This window comes from Podarcis gaigeae (genome assembly GCF_964106915.1).
Source record: "Podarcis gaigeae genome assembly, chromosome: 6".
Taxonomy (NCBI): Eukaryota; Metazoa; Chordata; class Lepidosauria; order Squamata; family Lacertidae; genus Podarcis; species Podarcis gaigeae.
Window position 1 is genome coordinate 55,963,664 of NC_139682.1, and position 16,590 is coordinate 55,980,253.

Here is a 16,590-nt window from a genome sequence, read left to right on the forward strand (position 1 = left end):
CTGTTCCCAGCTTGCACCAGTAAGACTGCTGATGGATTATGCCTGTGGAGCCTGATTTCTGATTCAGAAGCAACCTCCACCTTCCGATTAATTCCTGACAATGTTTAATTACTTCTGGACAGCCCACGTCATGCCTCTCATACCAAAAGCAATGTCAGTCAGTTAGTCCATGAATATTCACAAGGCAGGATGCTCTGTGATGGATGGCAAAGCTTACCTTAAATAAACTCCGCTGCGGAACGGAATTTGTGGCAGCTAATCTAAAAAGAGCCAGCTGCGAGCGTTTTCAAACCAGAATGCTAAGATCATCTTCGCACTTTCAGCAATCTGCAAAGTGTCATTAACATCAAATATTTGTGGTGTGTTCCCCTCCCCCTGCTGTAATCCTATAGAAGAAATGAGGGGGTTAGGATCCTGCAGATTCAAGACCACCACTGGCTTGCCTCCAGAATGCTCTTCGGGTTCTATCATAGGCAGGAACACCAATGCCCACATTCTCTTTGGGTTCTATAATGGGCAGGTACATCTATGCCCACAAACTTTCTGGTGCCATGCTGACGGGGGGGGGGGGGGGTAGGCTCTGGGGCAAAATGCCAGACCTGTCTCTCCATGTGAAGTGGCACCTCCACTTGTGTGGTTCACCGGCCAGTATCTGAGGTTCCTTAAGATTGCTTCCTTACCATATCTGCTCTTTAAGAACTGAATGAATGAATGAATGAATGGCTACGTTCAGGTTGAATGGCTGCTGTGGGCATGACCTAAAAATGGCATCCAAACTGATAGAACCTGACAAGTTATGAATTCCTCACACACGTGTATGTCTTTTGATTTGAAAATTGCAATTCATCCTCCCCTTCTGTATACCTTGGGTAGGCTCATTCAGTATGGAACTGAATGAATGGCTGCTGCCCAGTCCAAAGAAATCACATTATGATTAAGCTCTCTTTCCTGCTTCACCAGTGCAAAACTGATGGGAAATAGTAAGTAAAAACAGTGATAACCTGGGAGAACAACACTGCAGGCGCCTAAACATTATAAGCAGCCTTCATTGCTGCCTAGAAGAACTAAAAAGCTCTGATACTCAAAGGTTGGGCTGGGAGCCTATGTAGCTCTGCTGAGCTGGCCTAGCTCTTTAGCATAAACCAAATCCAGTGGTTTCCGTGTTTAGCTCAGTTTAATGAAACCTTGATTAATTATAACTTTTACTAATTTCAGGATTTAAGGGTGACTTGCACCTAGACTATGACCCGCGAAACCTTATAACATTATGCATTGATTCCCCATTTCTTTCAAGTGCCTTTTCAGTCTCTTTTCTCAGCTCAGAACCTTCCCTTCCCTTGGCATCAGCTGCTGTTTTATTTCTCTGAGGAAGGCAGAGCCTCCTCCCCAGGACTTCCTGTCTGTACCATTCATTTTCTGGGCAGTCTGCTGGGTTTTGAGAACGCTGGAGCAGTTACTGCACCCACCATTCTGCACACACAAACACAGGTGTTGTGCCTGCCATTCTTCCTATGCACACACCGTTCTTCACACATAGCTATGCCTGCCTCATCCCACTCAGCCGTCCTACAGCTGGGGGGCAGCAGCGAACGGACCGTTTGGGCAATGTGGAGCCTGCACGCGCCCAAGCCACCACATCTCTCCCAGGAGAGACGTGTGGCTCGGACGCACTGCAGGCCCCGCAGTGAGTGCCGCCTCAGTGGCGACACCCGGGGTGGTCCGCACCCACCGCATCCCCTTTCTTCCACCCCTGAGTAGACCACAAGCTTAACATGGGTCAGTGAGGCCTGGTGTGATTATTGAGTGTGGGAGGGTGACTTCGGGCCTAGGTGGGGTCACCTGTCCTCGCCTTCCTTCACTAATGCTATTCTAGGCCGCATCAACAGAAGTAGAGTGTCCTGATCAAGGGAAGTAACAGTCCTGCTCTATTCTGCCTTGATCAGACGGCACCTGGAATACTCTGTCCAGTTCTGGGCACCACAGTTTAAGAAGGATATTGACAAGCTGGGATGTGTGCAGAGGAGGGCAAGCCTTATGAGGAACGGCTGAGGGAGTTGGATATGTTTAGCCTGGTAAAGAGGAGAAGGAGAGAAGTTATGATAGCCATCTTCAGATATCTTAAGGGTTGACACATGGAGGATGGAGCAAACTTGTTTTATCCTGTTCCGGAGGCTAGCACCTGGACCAATGCATTCAAGAACGGAGATTCCAACTAAGGAGGTTTTTAAGCAGAGGTTGGATGGCCATCTGTCATTTAGTTGAGATTTCTGCAATGCAGGGGTTGGACTATATGGCCCTCAAAGTCCCTTCCAGCTCTACAATTATATGATCCTATGATCTGCCACTCTGCTATAGAAGCTCTATTTGCCATTTGAAAAGCAATACTTTATATACCTGTATAGATAATACTGCTTTTGTTTCTCTTTTCTGATTCCAATCTGGTTTAACACATCAGCTATAGCATGCTTTGTTTTTTTATTTCGGCACCATCACACATTCCATCACAAGGTGTTAACCCATAAAATTGTATGCAAGCCACCTGCCTCCATTAAAAAAACCCCTGTCTTCAATACAATAGTCATTTCAAAAGAAATGTTTTGCTTCATAATGGCTTAAAAATTCCATCCCTTATTTTTCTCAAAGTCTGCTCCCCTGATTTCTCAGAAACAAATTAAGTTAAATCATACAAGAGTGCACCAGCTAATTTACAGGCTTTTAATGTTTTAGCTCCGAAACGATAGATTTCTTCAAGGACATATGGCAATCTCTTACAAAGCCATTAAAAAGCTCACATCACAGGAGATAGAAAACTGTGTGAGTTCTCTCAAATAGCTTGCAGAATTTTTTCTTATATACTGTATAGGCAAAATGTGTAACTGTTTTCCGAAGTTACTTAGAATGCTATGTTTTCAAAGTTGGTTTGATAGGTCCCCTGCTGGCTTTTGGTTAGTGAAGTGTTTTTAGATTTTATTTATTTATTTATCCCCACTGCCTTAGGTGTCAGCCAGCCTTCTGTTCCTTCTGGGATTTGCAACCATCTCTTTACAAAATCTTGTACATGTGGAGACAAGAGCGCTGCATTGTCAGCCAAGGAAAGGAAGCTGGCACTTGAGAGAGGAGAAATAAGCTGCGAGCAATAGTTGCCCTCGCCTGAACAATCTCAAGTCACTTCCACAGAATGACAAGATGATGAAACTGAGAAATGAATTTGGCCTTTGCCATTATTCATTCGTATCATGTGCTTTTCCGGCTCTGGAAGAAACCGCAATGTTTGGCGCATCTTGAAAACTGACTGCACACATTTTAACTTTATATAGCAAGAGGCGCTACTTGTGAAGTGTGTGTCCTATAAACATTCAGGATGCTTTAGCCTCAGACTCATTTTCGCCTTGCAGGATTTTGCTTTTATTTTTAAATAATCAATCACTTCCCCATAGCTTGTGCAGTTTGAAGGATGGCTACATTTTGGTCTGCATGTTGTTTCTGAGCGTGCGAATTAGGTGGGTTTGCCTTTAAATGCAATCTGAACTGAATTCCCTCCCCCACCTCTAATAAGAAGCACAGTCCTATTCATATCTACTCAACGGCAAATCCCACTGAATTCAATGGGATTTATCTCCTGAGAAGTGTATACAGCAGTGCAGCATAAGACTGGCCCTTAATATTACATTTCAATTGAAATGGGTAGAGCTTACTTCTCTACTGCAGAAATTTCTCTTCCCTACCTCCCCGCCCCCATTGTCACATGATGGAGACACAGTAAACAAAATCTACCCTAAAATGCCTCAAATTCGATTACAAGCAATACTGTTTTGTAGATTACATAGGCATAGGCTTCCAATAATGTTGCACGGTGTATTTCTGACCCAGAGTGATCCTATTATGCCGACTAATGGGGAAGGTTTGACTCTGTCTGCATGCATTATAGAGGGCAGTGATCACTTCATCCTAATTGACATAGTACAACTGAACTACAAGAAAAATATTTCTCATTTAATGAAAGCCATAGCTCTAATTAGAGCTGCTACTGTGCTGTGTGGAATAATTATTACAAGGAGGTGTGATTTAAAGGAGAAAAGGATGTCAGCTTCTTGGGAAGTGTTATATTGGCAGTCACAGAGACAGAGTTGCTACTTTTTTCTGGTTCCCATATCATTAACAGCTGTCTGACAGGCAGAAATTCAATGGGTGTACTTTCACCATCTGCTGCTCGATGATGGGGTAAGCTGCACTTGTTGAATTTTTGTCTTTATATACAAAGGTGTTTTAAAAGTCAGAGGAGTTTTAAAACAATGTGGCAACCCTATAAAAAGAAAAACAGTTTGTCAACAAGCAGACACTTTTACTAATTTGAACTGGCTTTTTTCTTTTTGGTGCTAGAAGAGAGTTGGGGAAATAGACTAATAGTCAAGTTTTCTTACTGTAATGCATATGTACTCCTGTCTGTCAAAGCTGATTGACACCATTAAAACAGTAATCCTATATATGCCTCATTGTCAGTGTGGCTTATGCCCAGGTAGGGATAGGAAACAAATTTCATTCAGTTCATATTTGGAGGTGAATCAACCAAATCTGCACTTTTCAAAGCAATACGCAAACCGAAATACAGCCATATATATATATATATATATATATATATATATATATATATATATACACTTTTCTAACTTTTGCAATATATTTCTCCAGTCAAGTAACATGTGCAAAATGAATATAGTAAAGTGTGCATACGAATGCATATATTAGTGGAAGTCCTCATGAAAAATTGTCAGTATTTTAGCATATTTTTCCTAATATGTACATTATATACTGTATATAATTTTGTAATACACACATTTGCAAGCAATTTCCTTTCATTTAATTGCATTTTTAATTTTATTTCCCCCTAGTTCCTATTTATGCACACTTCCCCCTAGTATATGCATTTTCCCTTTTGGCTGTGTTTCAGTTTGCATATTGTTTCATGAAATACAAATTAGGTATGTTTGTCTTTAAATGCAAACTGCATTGGATTTCTCTGCCATTTTTACTTGCGTCATTTGACAGATGTGTAAATCAGCTACAGCATCTCTTGGCCAGCTACACTGGTGGCAGAGAGCAAGACAAATGCTGCTGTTCTTAGTTGGCTAGCATGATAGCACAGAAGGCAAGCTCCTTTGATCTGGCTACTGATGTCTAGCAGAACAATCCCATCTGTATTTACCCAGAAGTCTAATGAAATTTGATGGGTCTTACTCCCAGGTAAGATTAATTAGGATTGCAGCCTTGTTTAGGTACTTCAAGGAACGTAGCTCAAGATGTTTAAAGGTAAAGGTACCCCTGACCGTTAGGTCCAGTCGCGGACGACTCTGGGGTTGCAGCGCTCATCTCGCTTTACTGGCCGAGGGAGCTGGTGTTTGTCCTCAGACAGCTTTCGGGTCACGTGGCCAGCATGACTAAGCCACTTCTGGTGAACAAGAGCAGCGCACGGAAAGGCCGTTTACCTTCCCACCAGAGCGGTACCTATTTATCTACTTGCGCTTTGACATGCTTTCGAATGTATTTTGCTATAAGGGCTAGTCATTTGAGAGATCCTATAAGTTGGAGTCTTGGCTGGTTCCAAGCTCTTTGACCAGTGGTATAAGACATGCTTCTCCCTCTGAATTTTACATCTAATCAGCAGCTACACTGGATCAGAATCAGATGGTTAGAATGAGAATTATTTTTTCTGGAAAGGTTGTTGCAGTGTTTGAAGGTTGGACCACGTACTGTCACACAGATGGTAAAGTGATGTATAGCTTCTGGTAATACATAAGCTTTCTGCATAATTGGAATGACACTGTGATCTCATAAATAAACATTAGATAGGACTGATGTTCACTGACATTGTGAAATGAACTTCAGGCTTGGCAATTAATGCCAACAGTAGAATAATTTGGCTGAAAAATTGTTCCAGGGCGGAAAAACTGTCCTGATGTGCAGTAATGGAGCATCTTTGAGGATAAGGCTGAAATATTGTGCATATTTACTCAGGATGAAGCATCAGTTCTACTAAATTCATTGGCAGCTATTTCTGAGTAAAGAAATGCAGGACTGGGCTCTGAACTTTTTAAATTGTGCATGTGCGTTTTTTATAGACTCATGCAGAGTAATTAATAGTAGTATTAATAATTTGATTGTGACTATGTTTTGTTAAGCTCTTGAGCTTCCTTCTTTCCTCTTATAAGATGTGGTGTGAGTTGATCACTGAGTGGATTGCATGGTAACCGGAAAATGAAACCATTACAGAAGTAGCAATCATCTGTTCCTACCAGTCCTGAATAGCATTGAAGGACTCTTCACAAGTAATATCGTACATAAGGATAAATCCCATTGCTCCTCGATAATAGGCAGTGGTAATTGTCCTGTACCTTTCTTGTCCAGCAGTATCCTAAACAACAAGAAGAAAAAGAAGCATTAGGCATCAAGTACTCTTGATGAAAACAGCATAAACCCATTTATCTTATCAGCCTGAGGGGCACTTCATAAATTAAGTTTTACTTATGTAGAGGCAATCTCTTTGTAGGAAAATGGGCATTTATTGCTTTGTCTGAATACTAGTATCAGTATTATTCTTGTACATGAACTGGAGAGGTCAATAAAGATAAATGTTGAATAATGCATTTTCCCTATACTATGATCTATGAAAGAAAAAGTAACATAGACTCATACTGGCCTGACTTTGAGGTATGGTAAACTTAACCTCACCAACTATTTTCTTCTTCTTCTAACGCCCAGTCACCAGCATGCAAGCAACTTATGTGTACATCCTTGATTTTATTGTATGCTCTGTCTGCCACAAACAGCAGAGGGCCTGCCACACTTCTTTCCTTAATGAGGTCATTGATTGATTGATTGATTGATTGATTGACTGATTGATTGATTGATTGCTTTAAGGATTTCTAAACCAGCTTCCTTACAATATGGAAATGGAAAACAACAACAAACAAATTACAAAGTTATCATAAATACAATACTAAATAATAGATATAATAAAACCTTGCACAACAAAGAACCTAATCAGACCTTTGTCAAAAAGTGTTGTGTTTCTTGGAATTCTCTCAAATCATTTCTGTATTGGCATTTTGTATCTATAGGTTTTGCACAGGATAAAAACATGACTAGAGCACTGAAAAATCAGCCCTGTCCAGACTGGACCATAGAACTAAAAAACATTATTATTATGTGAAGGCTGATTATCAGTGAATAAAGATTTAGGGAAGGGAGATGGGACGCCATTGGGAGCTTTCATTGGTATTGCTAATGGCAGCATGGGAGTGATTTCCATCAGGACTGTGGCTGGGCAGTCATGAAGGAAGGGGCAATGCCCTCATGTGGATCAGGAATAGGTTAAGTAATAGGAAGCAGAGAGTAGGACCAAATAAGACAGTTTTTCCAATGGAGGAATATAGAAATACAGTTCCCCGAAGGATCAGTATTGGAACTTGTGCTTTCTAAATTGTTCATAAAAAACCTAGAGTTAGGGGTGACCAGTGAAGTGGACAAGTTTGGTGATGATACCAAATTGTTTGGCATCATTAAAATGAAAAGAGATTGCAAAGCGCTCCAAAACGGCCTCTCCAAACTGCGTGAATGGGAAGTAACAACAAATGCAATTCAATGCAAACAAATATAAAGTAATACATACAGGGACAATAATAATTATTTCACATATATGCTCATGGGGTCCGAACTGGCAGTGTCTGACCAAGAACGAGACATTTACAAGTCTTACATATGACTTATTAAATTACTGTTCAATTGAAACCTTTTCCCTGTTCAGGGCAGAAAGGAAGTTAGAAGAATCTTGAGGTGAACCCCTGTCATTCTCTCTGTGAGTGCTTTCTCACAGCTTCATTGATGCCTTTGTACCTGGTACAAATTTTGGCAATGAACGTGACTTGCACCCCTTGTGCTGCTGGCTGGGGGAAAACAGAATGCCGTACCAAAACAGCAGAGTGTGCTAACTAGGAATATTTGTACAGTATAGTCATGCATGGGGAAATGCTTTTGGACCTGTACTATCATCCTTGGTCATAACTTGCTCTAGGGGTCCAGCATTGTGTGAGCAGCTCAAGTTTTAATTCATCTGATAGAGGTTTTGCTTTTTATCTATATCAAGCTTCTGCCATCGCTGAAGTTGCAGAGTAGTGGTAACTGCCTCAGTATTTTCAGTTGGGATGTTCTCATTCCCACTGCCCACTGCCTGTACCTTGATATTTTCTGTCTCTCTTAAAGGAGACATATTAGGTGCCACTTGCGCAATATCTGACGAAGTAGTTTATTTAGTATGTGTCTGCGAATATCCATAGTTAAACAAATAGAAACAGCTCTGCTCCTTTGATTTCTCTCCCTAGCAACATTATACAGAAAATCATTGTGCCTTTCTTTCACCCTTCAACCGATAGCACTGTTTCTGTTTCCCAATAAAATGATTTCTGTTACCCATTTCCTGAAAACCCTTTTAGCACTTTTGGGTTTTCTTCTCAGCCTACCCTTCAAAAAGGAGGATCGGGTCCTGCAGCATCCCCAAGCGCTTCACCTGATCACAAAAGGCACCACAACTCCTCTGTTTATGTTATCATTGTGTTTGTAGGGTTTCCAGATCTTGTAAAATTGGCAGAAGCAGCGTCATCAGAAGAGAACAAGTAGCATTCATCTGAGCGACACCGTCTCCCTACCACTTTATTTCCCCAATGTCTGGTTAAATGAGCTACTTGCTTCCATAAACAGTGACTCCTGAGTGTAAGTCTGCCAACCTCATGGCCTTCTTACGACATCAATACACTGCTAGGGATTATGCTATTGGGTTATGGAAAGGGATAGAAATACACATGCCATGGGAAACATTTCATGAGATTCTTATTTTGCTTTGAGGATTAATCATACTTATATTATTCTGAGCACCCTTGTGCCTAAGCAAACACTGAATGTCTCCAGTGAAAAAATTAAAAACAATACAGTACTTCAAAATTAAAAAACAAAAGACAAATAGTATGTTTTCAGATAAAGTTTGCCCCTTATTGCTATCAATATCTGTTGTACTAGGAATGTCCATGTTATACTCTAATAACCACATCACTTTGGACTGGTGTCTGGTAAAAGAAGTTAATAGTCCACTGGAAAATTTTCCACACATGGCAACTATTATAATAATTCAGTCTGCCTGTTGTTACTCATGACAACGTAAAATGGAAGACCTGCAGTTAGCGTTTGGCTGTTGAAGGCAGATATGTTTTACCTTGAGGTGATCTTGGGGGTGGGGGGATATGCAGAGACATCAGGACACTTTTGAGGACAACCCAGGAATCCTATTTCCTAACAGTTATTTAAAGTGGTTGCAATTAATCTTTCTGGCCTTCACGATGCCTCAAGAGGTGATGGTTTGAAAATATTTGAGAATTACTGGAACAGACTGCTTAGCAGTTTTATGACATAAGGTCTTGTTTTCTGAGATGGCTCTCCAGCTGAACTGGCAACCTAGAAGTGAGAAAGCTTTGACAGCATTTTAATCTGTTTCCCCTCAAAGTGCAACCTGTAGACCAGACGTTCAAAGTGTTTACAAATACATGTTTGTTTTTTAAAAAATCCATTTGCACATATTTCATCCATTTCTCAGCAATCAGAGAGATGCTCTGAAACAGCAGCAGAAAAAAACGAGGGCCTTATCTTGGAGACGCACACCTGACGTGTACAGCACCTTTTCTTCCTTGCTGTGTTCAGGTTTGTGCTGGTGGTATTTTTAAAAAATCAAATGGCAGTGTACAGGTTTTCAAGCTCCGCTTTTTAAAAGGTTTCAGGCATTGAATAGGATTAATAGAGAAGTCTCCTCTTTCTTCTACCCACTCCAGGGGGTAACGGAGAACTGAAAGGTCCTTATGCCTCAGATAACTTAGCCAGGAAATTCAGCAACTGCCAAAAGAGCTTTAAGGGCAGGGGTGGCAGAACCTGTGGCTCTCTGGTTGGAGAATAATTCCAATCATCCCTGGCCATTGGTCATGCTGGCTGAGAGCTGATGAGAGCTGTGGTCTATCAACATTGCATTTAAGTGCAATTTTCTGCTAATAATCACATTTTTGTTTGCTGTTTTGACTAATGTACACTTTTTTGTAAGGAGTGGAGTTCCTAAGATGATTGGATGGCACATTGTTTGCCTCCTTCCATCAGATCCTGCAGCCAAGTTGGTGCCAAATGTATCGCTCTGCTTTCCTTTGGACCACATCAGTGAGGCCAAGAGGTGGGTATTCTCGTCAGGGCAGCACACTGCTCAAGCTTGCACCCTAGAGAGATCAGTTTGGTGTTGCTAACGCAGCAAAAACAGCATAGGAGGCAGCAATTATGAGATACCGGTCTCTGCAGACACAGCAGGTGCTGTGATTCTCCAGCTATTTGAGTTCACCCCCAGAAGTACACTCTATTTCCTTGATACAGACAGAAGCCAACAAGAATTTTTTCAGACAGTGCAAATTTGATAGATTTGCCCTTGAATGCAAACCAAATTTCTCCCCAACCATAGTGCTGATGTTTCAACAAGCGGCCTTTGTTGCCATACTCCTACTTCTGTAATAATAAAAGCAAATGCTTAGGGCTGCTTAATGCTCTGAATGTAGGGGTAACGCATGTGCCAGACTTTCTGTAGATTAAAGTAATTCCTCTCTCACAGCCTTCTCGAACTGATGTCCAACTTCAGCTTAAAGCACCTTGGAATCCAATTATGTTGCTGAAAAAGGGAAAGGAATCTCATCAGTCCAGCCTCTTTTCATCATTCTCCCCCAAATATCTCCAAAAGACAGACGCTAACTTACTCCAGCAAGCCTCTCCAATGCCGCAGGAGACTTTTGGAGAGATTTGAAAAAAACAGCAAGATTCAGGGCTGATTTTAATTCCCCTCCTTCGTCTCATGAACATGACTAAATCCTAAGGTTCATGAAGCTGAAGTTGGACATCAGTTGGCAAAGGCTGGGAGAGAGAAATTATCTTAATTTGCAGAAAGCCCGGCACACACATAAACCCAACTCAGATCACCAAGTAGCTACAGTTTGTTTTTAATATTACGGATCTTTTGCAATTCTGTTTAAAAGTAATATATATTTATTTAAAGAACAAACTACAGTTTACTCCTGTAAGCTAACAGGAAGAGGAAGGGGAGAGTGATCAAGGAGCAGGAGGTGGAGGGGGGCATGAAACACTTGGCATATTTTCTGCTGGGTTCCACCCACTGGTGTGAATGGAAAGCAGCAGAATATGCAATTAATGTGTTGAGTGAAAACACCTAAGTGTGCGGGCCCTAATGTGCTCTTCGCACATACATTAAAAAATGGATCTGAATGACCCATCTGCAAGATAATGCCCCCATGTACACAGCCTTACTGGAAATCCCTTTCAGTTTGAATATAAATACTTATCCAATCAAAGAATTGGTTATATATATGTGAACCTCTGCTCAGCTGTTAGGGCTTCCGCCAATTAAAGAAGTGTAGTTGATTAATTGAATGCCTTTAAGCCAATGAATTGGTTAATTCATTGCTTTAAGTTTCTTCACCAAAACCTCAATATAGGTGCTTTTTAGAGATCCTGAAGGATGCTAAACTCAGTGTTAGGAAGATAGGCCATCTTTCATCATTTCATTGCAATTCTCTGTTGTGGTGACACACAAGAACCAAAACAACACAGCCAATTAAAATTCACCCTTATTGATTAAAATAAGCCCATACCTATTAATCAACCAGCCCATACCTATTAATCAACCAGTCCCTAGTGATAGTCCCACAGAGTCCACCTTTAAAAGTCTGAAAATAGGACTTTCCCCATAATTTGAGTAAAATGATGGATGTGAATCTACTTCATATAGGTAGTGGAAAGCACCACAAAAATTATTCATTCACACACTTAAATCACACTTCATTTACAGCAAGAGGAGGCATTTGTGGCAGCCGGGAATGAAATGACAAAAAGGACAAGCCACACTTGCAACAGAATGGATAAAAGCAGGAGTTATACACACCTGAACAATCCTTGGGTTGTTAGGAAGGATTCTTAGTGGCAGATGGGCATGCATTTGTGGTGGTAGCAGGAAAGATATATATATAACTAGACTGATATAAGCCTATATGTTTTTCACTTAGTATATGTTGGAATGTCAAGTCCAACTACTCACAACCATCCCTTAATTCTCATCTCTCCCATGATGCCTTGCTGTCAGGAGCCAAAGTCAGAGGCAGCTCAGCAATAAAATATCTGGCGTCATTGAAGTTAACTCTTTATTCAAAGGAACCAAAATCACACAGACTGAGTGATCGAAGCAACACTTCCCAGTAGGACTTGCCCCACTGAGGCAGTTGTGAGGACTGAATGTCCCTGCCCTCCCACACCTCTCTTTGCTTCCTCCCCCAGCAGCCTAAGGCTCCTTTGTCTTATCTCTCTTTGCTCCACCTTCTCCATTCCCCCCTTCCCAGGGGGAGGGGAGCTGGTCACAGCAGGAGGGGGAAACTCCCTGGCTTCTTCAGAGGCCTGCCTCCACTCTGCCTCTTGGCGCCCTGCCCCTGCTTCTGCCTCCAATACTGGACTGTTCTCTGCCACAGGCTCTTCCTGCTCCCTAACCCTGCTTCCAACACCTCCTCCTCTTCCCAGTCTGCTCCTCTTTCTCCCACTGACTACTCATCGCCGTCCCACCACCAATCCCCTGGCTCTGAGCCGCCTTCCCTTTGGGGTTCCCTAGCTGGTGCCTCCCACCACTGCTCTGCGTCCAGTTAGTCCATGACACTTGCTTCTGAAGTGGCAAGTGAATACAATAGCTTCAGCATTTTGAGGGGTTGTCCTCTCTCAGATGGGAAAACAAATGGATATTCATATGGAGAGAGATGGAATAGAAGCTGTGACCATAGGCGCCGACTCCATGGGGCCTGAGGGGGCCTGAGCCCCCTCAAAAATTCGCCCTCCTGGCAAGCAGAGGGTTAAGGAAAGGATCGAGTCCTTCCTTCTAATTCTTTCCTAGTCACACTGCGCGCAGGCTCCAGCCCACCACCTCCTCCTCTCTGTGCTCTAGGGACTCGCAGGTGGGAGAGAGAGAGAGAGAGGGCTGGCTTGGGGGGGGACTTTTGCCTTCCTTTCCTCCCCCCACCCCGTTAAACTCCTCCCCTGCATTCTTAGCCAGCTGCTTCTCCGCATACCCCTCTTGTGCTTCTTGTCCCTTCTGTGTTTTTCCTTCCCTCCCCATTTAAAACGTGGTGACAAAGCATGGATCCACATGGATCCTCAGGATTTTTGCATTGGGTCACCCCAAATTCACCATCAGATCACATAGCATGTTCATGGCTACATCTTGCACCAAAAAAATCACGCACCCACTGTTGCCTAGGGTCACAGTGGTGCAAAAACGTGGTTACAAAGCACGGATCCACATGGATCCTCAGGATTTTTGCATTGGGTCACCCCAAATTCACCATCAGATCACATAGCATGTCCATGGCTACATCTTGCACCAAAAAAATCACACACCCACTGTTGCCTAGGGTCACAGTGGTGCAAAAACGTGGTTACAAAGCACGGATCCACATGGATCCTCAGGATTTTTGCATTGGGTCACCCCAAATTCACCATCAGATCACATAGCATGCCCATGGCTACATCTTGCACCAAAAAAATCACGCACCCACTGTTGCCTAGGGTCACAGTGGTGCAAAAACGTGGTTACAAAGCACGGATCCACATGGATCCTCAGGATTTTTGCATTGGGCTACTCCAAACTCACTGTCAGATATTAAAAATCTTTATAAAATAGAGAATTAAATACATACAGAATGTTAAATTTTCAGTTTCGAAATATTAGTACTAGTTTAGTACTGTATTTCTATATTACTATAGTACTGTATTAGTTATTTTCAAATACTTAAATATTTTTAGGGTGTAAGACCCAATTAAAGCCCGTTATTTACATACAGTATTACAGTATTTACATACAGTATTAGGCATACTGTATTAACTTTATTAACGGTATTAAAGCATTAACTTTAAGATATTATATTTATTTAATGAACCCTCAGCCTTATTCAAAGTAAGCTTAAATTAGCTATTTCACTTATTAATCAAAGTGCTGTTACTGTGCGACAGCAATATTTTGTTTTATTCTTTTAATGATAGTTTAGGATTTATTTAAATATCATTTCAGTCTTTTCAGAGCTATATATTCACTGCTCTGTAATAGTCTATAAGCATAATTGTTACTGTAAATTAAATTAGCTTTTTACGAAAATACCGTGCGTGTTTTTGTTTTGTTTCTTTTTTCAAAGCCAAAAAGTGTTTCAGGCTTGTCGAGTTTCCCGGAGTGTGGAGTTATAGAGAGTCGAGTTTTCGGGGTTCTAATGTTGATCATATGACTCTAAAATACTTTTTAAAAACTTTAAAACTCACTAATTTTCATCTAAAATTTAGAAAACTTCCCGGGGCAGGACCCCGGTATGGGCCCCCCCAATATTTTTTATAGGTCGGCGCCCCTGGCTGTGACTCATGCGGCCTCAGTCCACTTCTAGCTTTTGTTGTCAAAAGTTGCTCAACTGGAGTTCTCAACAGTGACCTTCTTTGCCCTGTGGACCCCTTCACCAGACAACACTCTATTTTTCCAAAATCTACCTTTGCTTTTGTTCAAAGTGCAGCAGCAGCAATCATTCAGTTATAACTGTGTTTGCTCATGTCTTGCCACTTTTGCATCTCCCTTCCCTACTGCCTTCCATTGCCTTTTCCCCCACCCCATGCTTAAAATGTAAATTGAAAGCTCCTTTGAGCAGGGATTTGTTGTGGTTTTGTTTTTGTTTTGCTCATGGTACTCTGCAAAACCCAAAGGACGCACAACACTAATAATACGAAACAGCATACCAAATGAAACATTTTAAGTATTCAGTTTTTACTTGGATGTCCCACATTGCCCTCACCGAAATCTACCAAATTAGCAACAAAGAATTATGTTGGTGGGCACTGGTCAACCTTTGTTCCTGCTACAATCTAGAAATAGAAATATTCAGGCGAGGAGAGGATGAGTCAATGGCTACTATGAGAAGCAAGTGATGTTATGAATCACTTTGAAAGCTGCTTTCTGATTTCACCTGCCAGCAGCAGCAAATTAACCCCACACCCACCCGGTCACTACCAGAAAATGTCAAAGTCGCTACAGAGCTTAGCTCTCCTGAAAACACTTCATTTCAAAGGAATTAATTGTGTGATTTCTCTCTTTCTAAAAACTAATCATTCATTTTCACAAAACCACAGGGAGATCAAGCAAGTAGGCTCAGTGGTTTAGACCACAGTGCCACCTGCGTCCCCTACTAATGTGTATATAGCCACAGATTGGTCCAACATGGGAGATATGGGGGCCATTTTTGTCACATGGAAAGTAAACTCAGGTCAAAATGGTAGTTTGTTTTCTCTATTTCCTCATTTTAAATGCCACAAAATCAGTACAAAGTTGGGCTTGTGACAATGAAGGGATGGGAGTGACTTGTGAATATAAAGTACAGTACTTCTCTTATCTCAATACAGAACTGGGCTGTGAAAATCTGATTAAGACTTATCACACAGAAAATGCTTTAGGGTTTTTTTTAGTGGGGTGTGTGTGCTGCTGCTTTGAGAATACAGAAGGGATTAGCTACTGCTTGCTAGTTCAGCCGATCAAACAGCAAGTGAGGTAGAAAACACAGCTGCTTCCTTCTCAAACATCTTCTGACACTGATTATCACTTTACTGGCCTGTTACAGATTTTATAGGATTTATGAAACAGTGCTGTGAAGAAGAAAAAACTACAACAGAATACATAGTGAAGTGTGTGTATATGTGGGGGCAGATTTGGGTCATAAAACCTACATATGCATGAAAATAAATTCCTTGAATATCAGTGGAATTGGCATCCGTGAGATGAAGTTAGGATCAGACTGTAAGATTGCTGCTCTTTCTTTAATGCTGATTTCTAAACTGATTGAAAAGTGGGTTTATACACAGGGATTAAAACTCCAGCAATTTGAAATGGATGCCATTTTCTGTCTTCACTATTAAAGCATGCTGTGCCGCAAGATGCAAAAATACATTTTGATTCTATTCAGGGTCTGACTGCATCGGTTTCTCTTTAGCACCAAAGCACAGTGGACACTGTTAGCATATACAAGAAATGAGCGGTGCGGAGGGTGAAGCAATCAATGTGAATGATCAGTTTGTGACTAGGGTAGTACAAACCATGTTTGGGTAAGTAATTATTTCAAATTCTGAAAGGAAGGCATAACAGCAGTATTAGATACAGACATATTTTGCCTTTATTTATTTAAAAATGCCAAGCCGCCACCCATCTGAAGCAGGTAAGGGATATTGATTCACACTGAACAGATGCAGCAGTTATATCTGTAGGGAAAACATAGCTGTTGCTTGCAGTTTGGCACCACACTGTATAGCAATTTCTCATTACAAGCTAAAGGCTGGTTTAAATTGGACTGGGAGATGCACAGGCCCCAAATATATTTAGACAAGAACAGGTTTTTGCAAACCAAAAGGCCCCACAGGCCTCTCTATCCACCAAGCCACACCCCTAATGGG

General features: G+C 41.5%; 1 protein-coding gene across 4 annotated transcripts in view; it reads right to left on the bottom strand.

Annotated features, from left to right (window-relative positions):
• The window catches only part of RAB3B (RAB3B, member RAS oncogene family), a 52,010-nt gene that overhangs the window by 8,182 nt on the left and 27,238 nt on the right, over positions 1-16,590 (bottom strand). For all 4 annotated transcript variants that reach the window (XM_083742568.1, XM_083742569.1, XM_083742566.1 and 1 more), the window contains exon 3: positions 6,291-6,409. In XM_083742568.1, the coding sequence (XP_083598694.1) occupies positions 6,291-6,409 (119 nt within the window). The remainder of the gene's footprint in view (positions 1-6,290; positions 6,410-16,590) is intronic.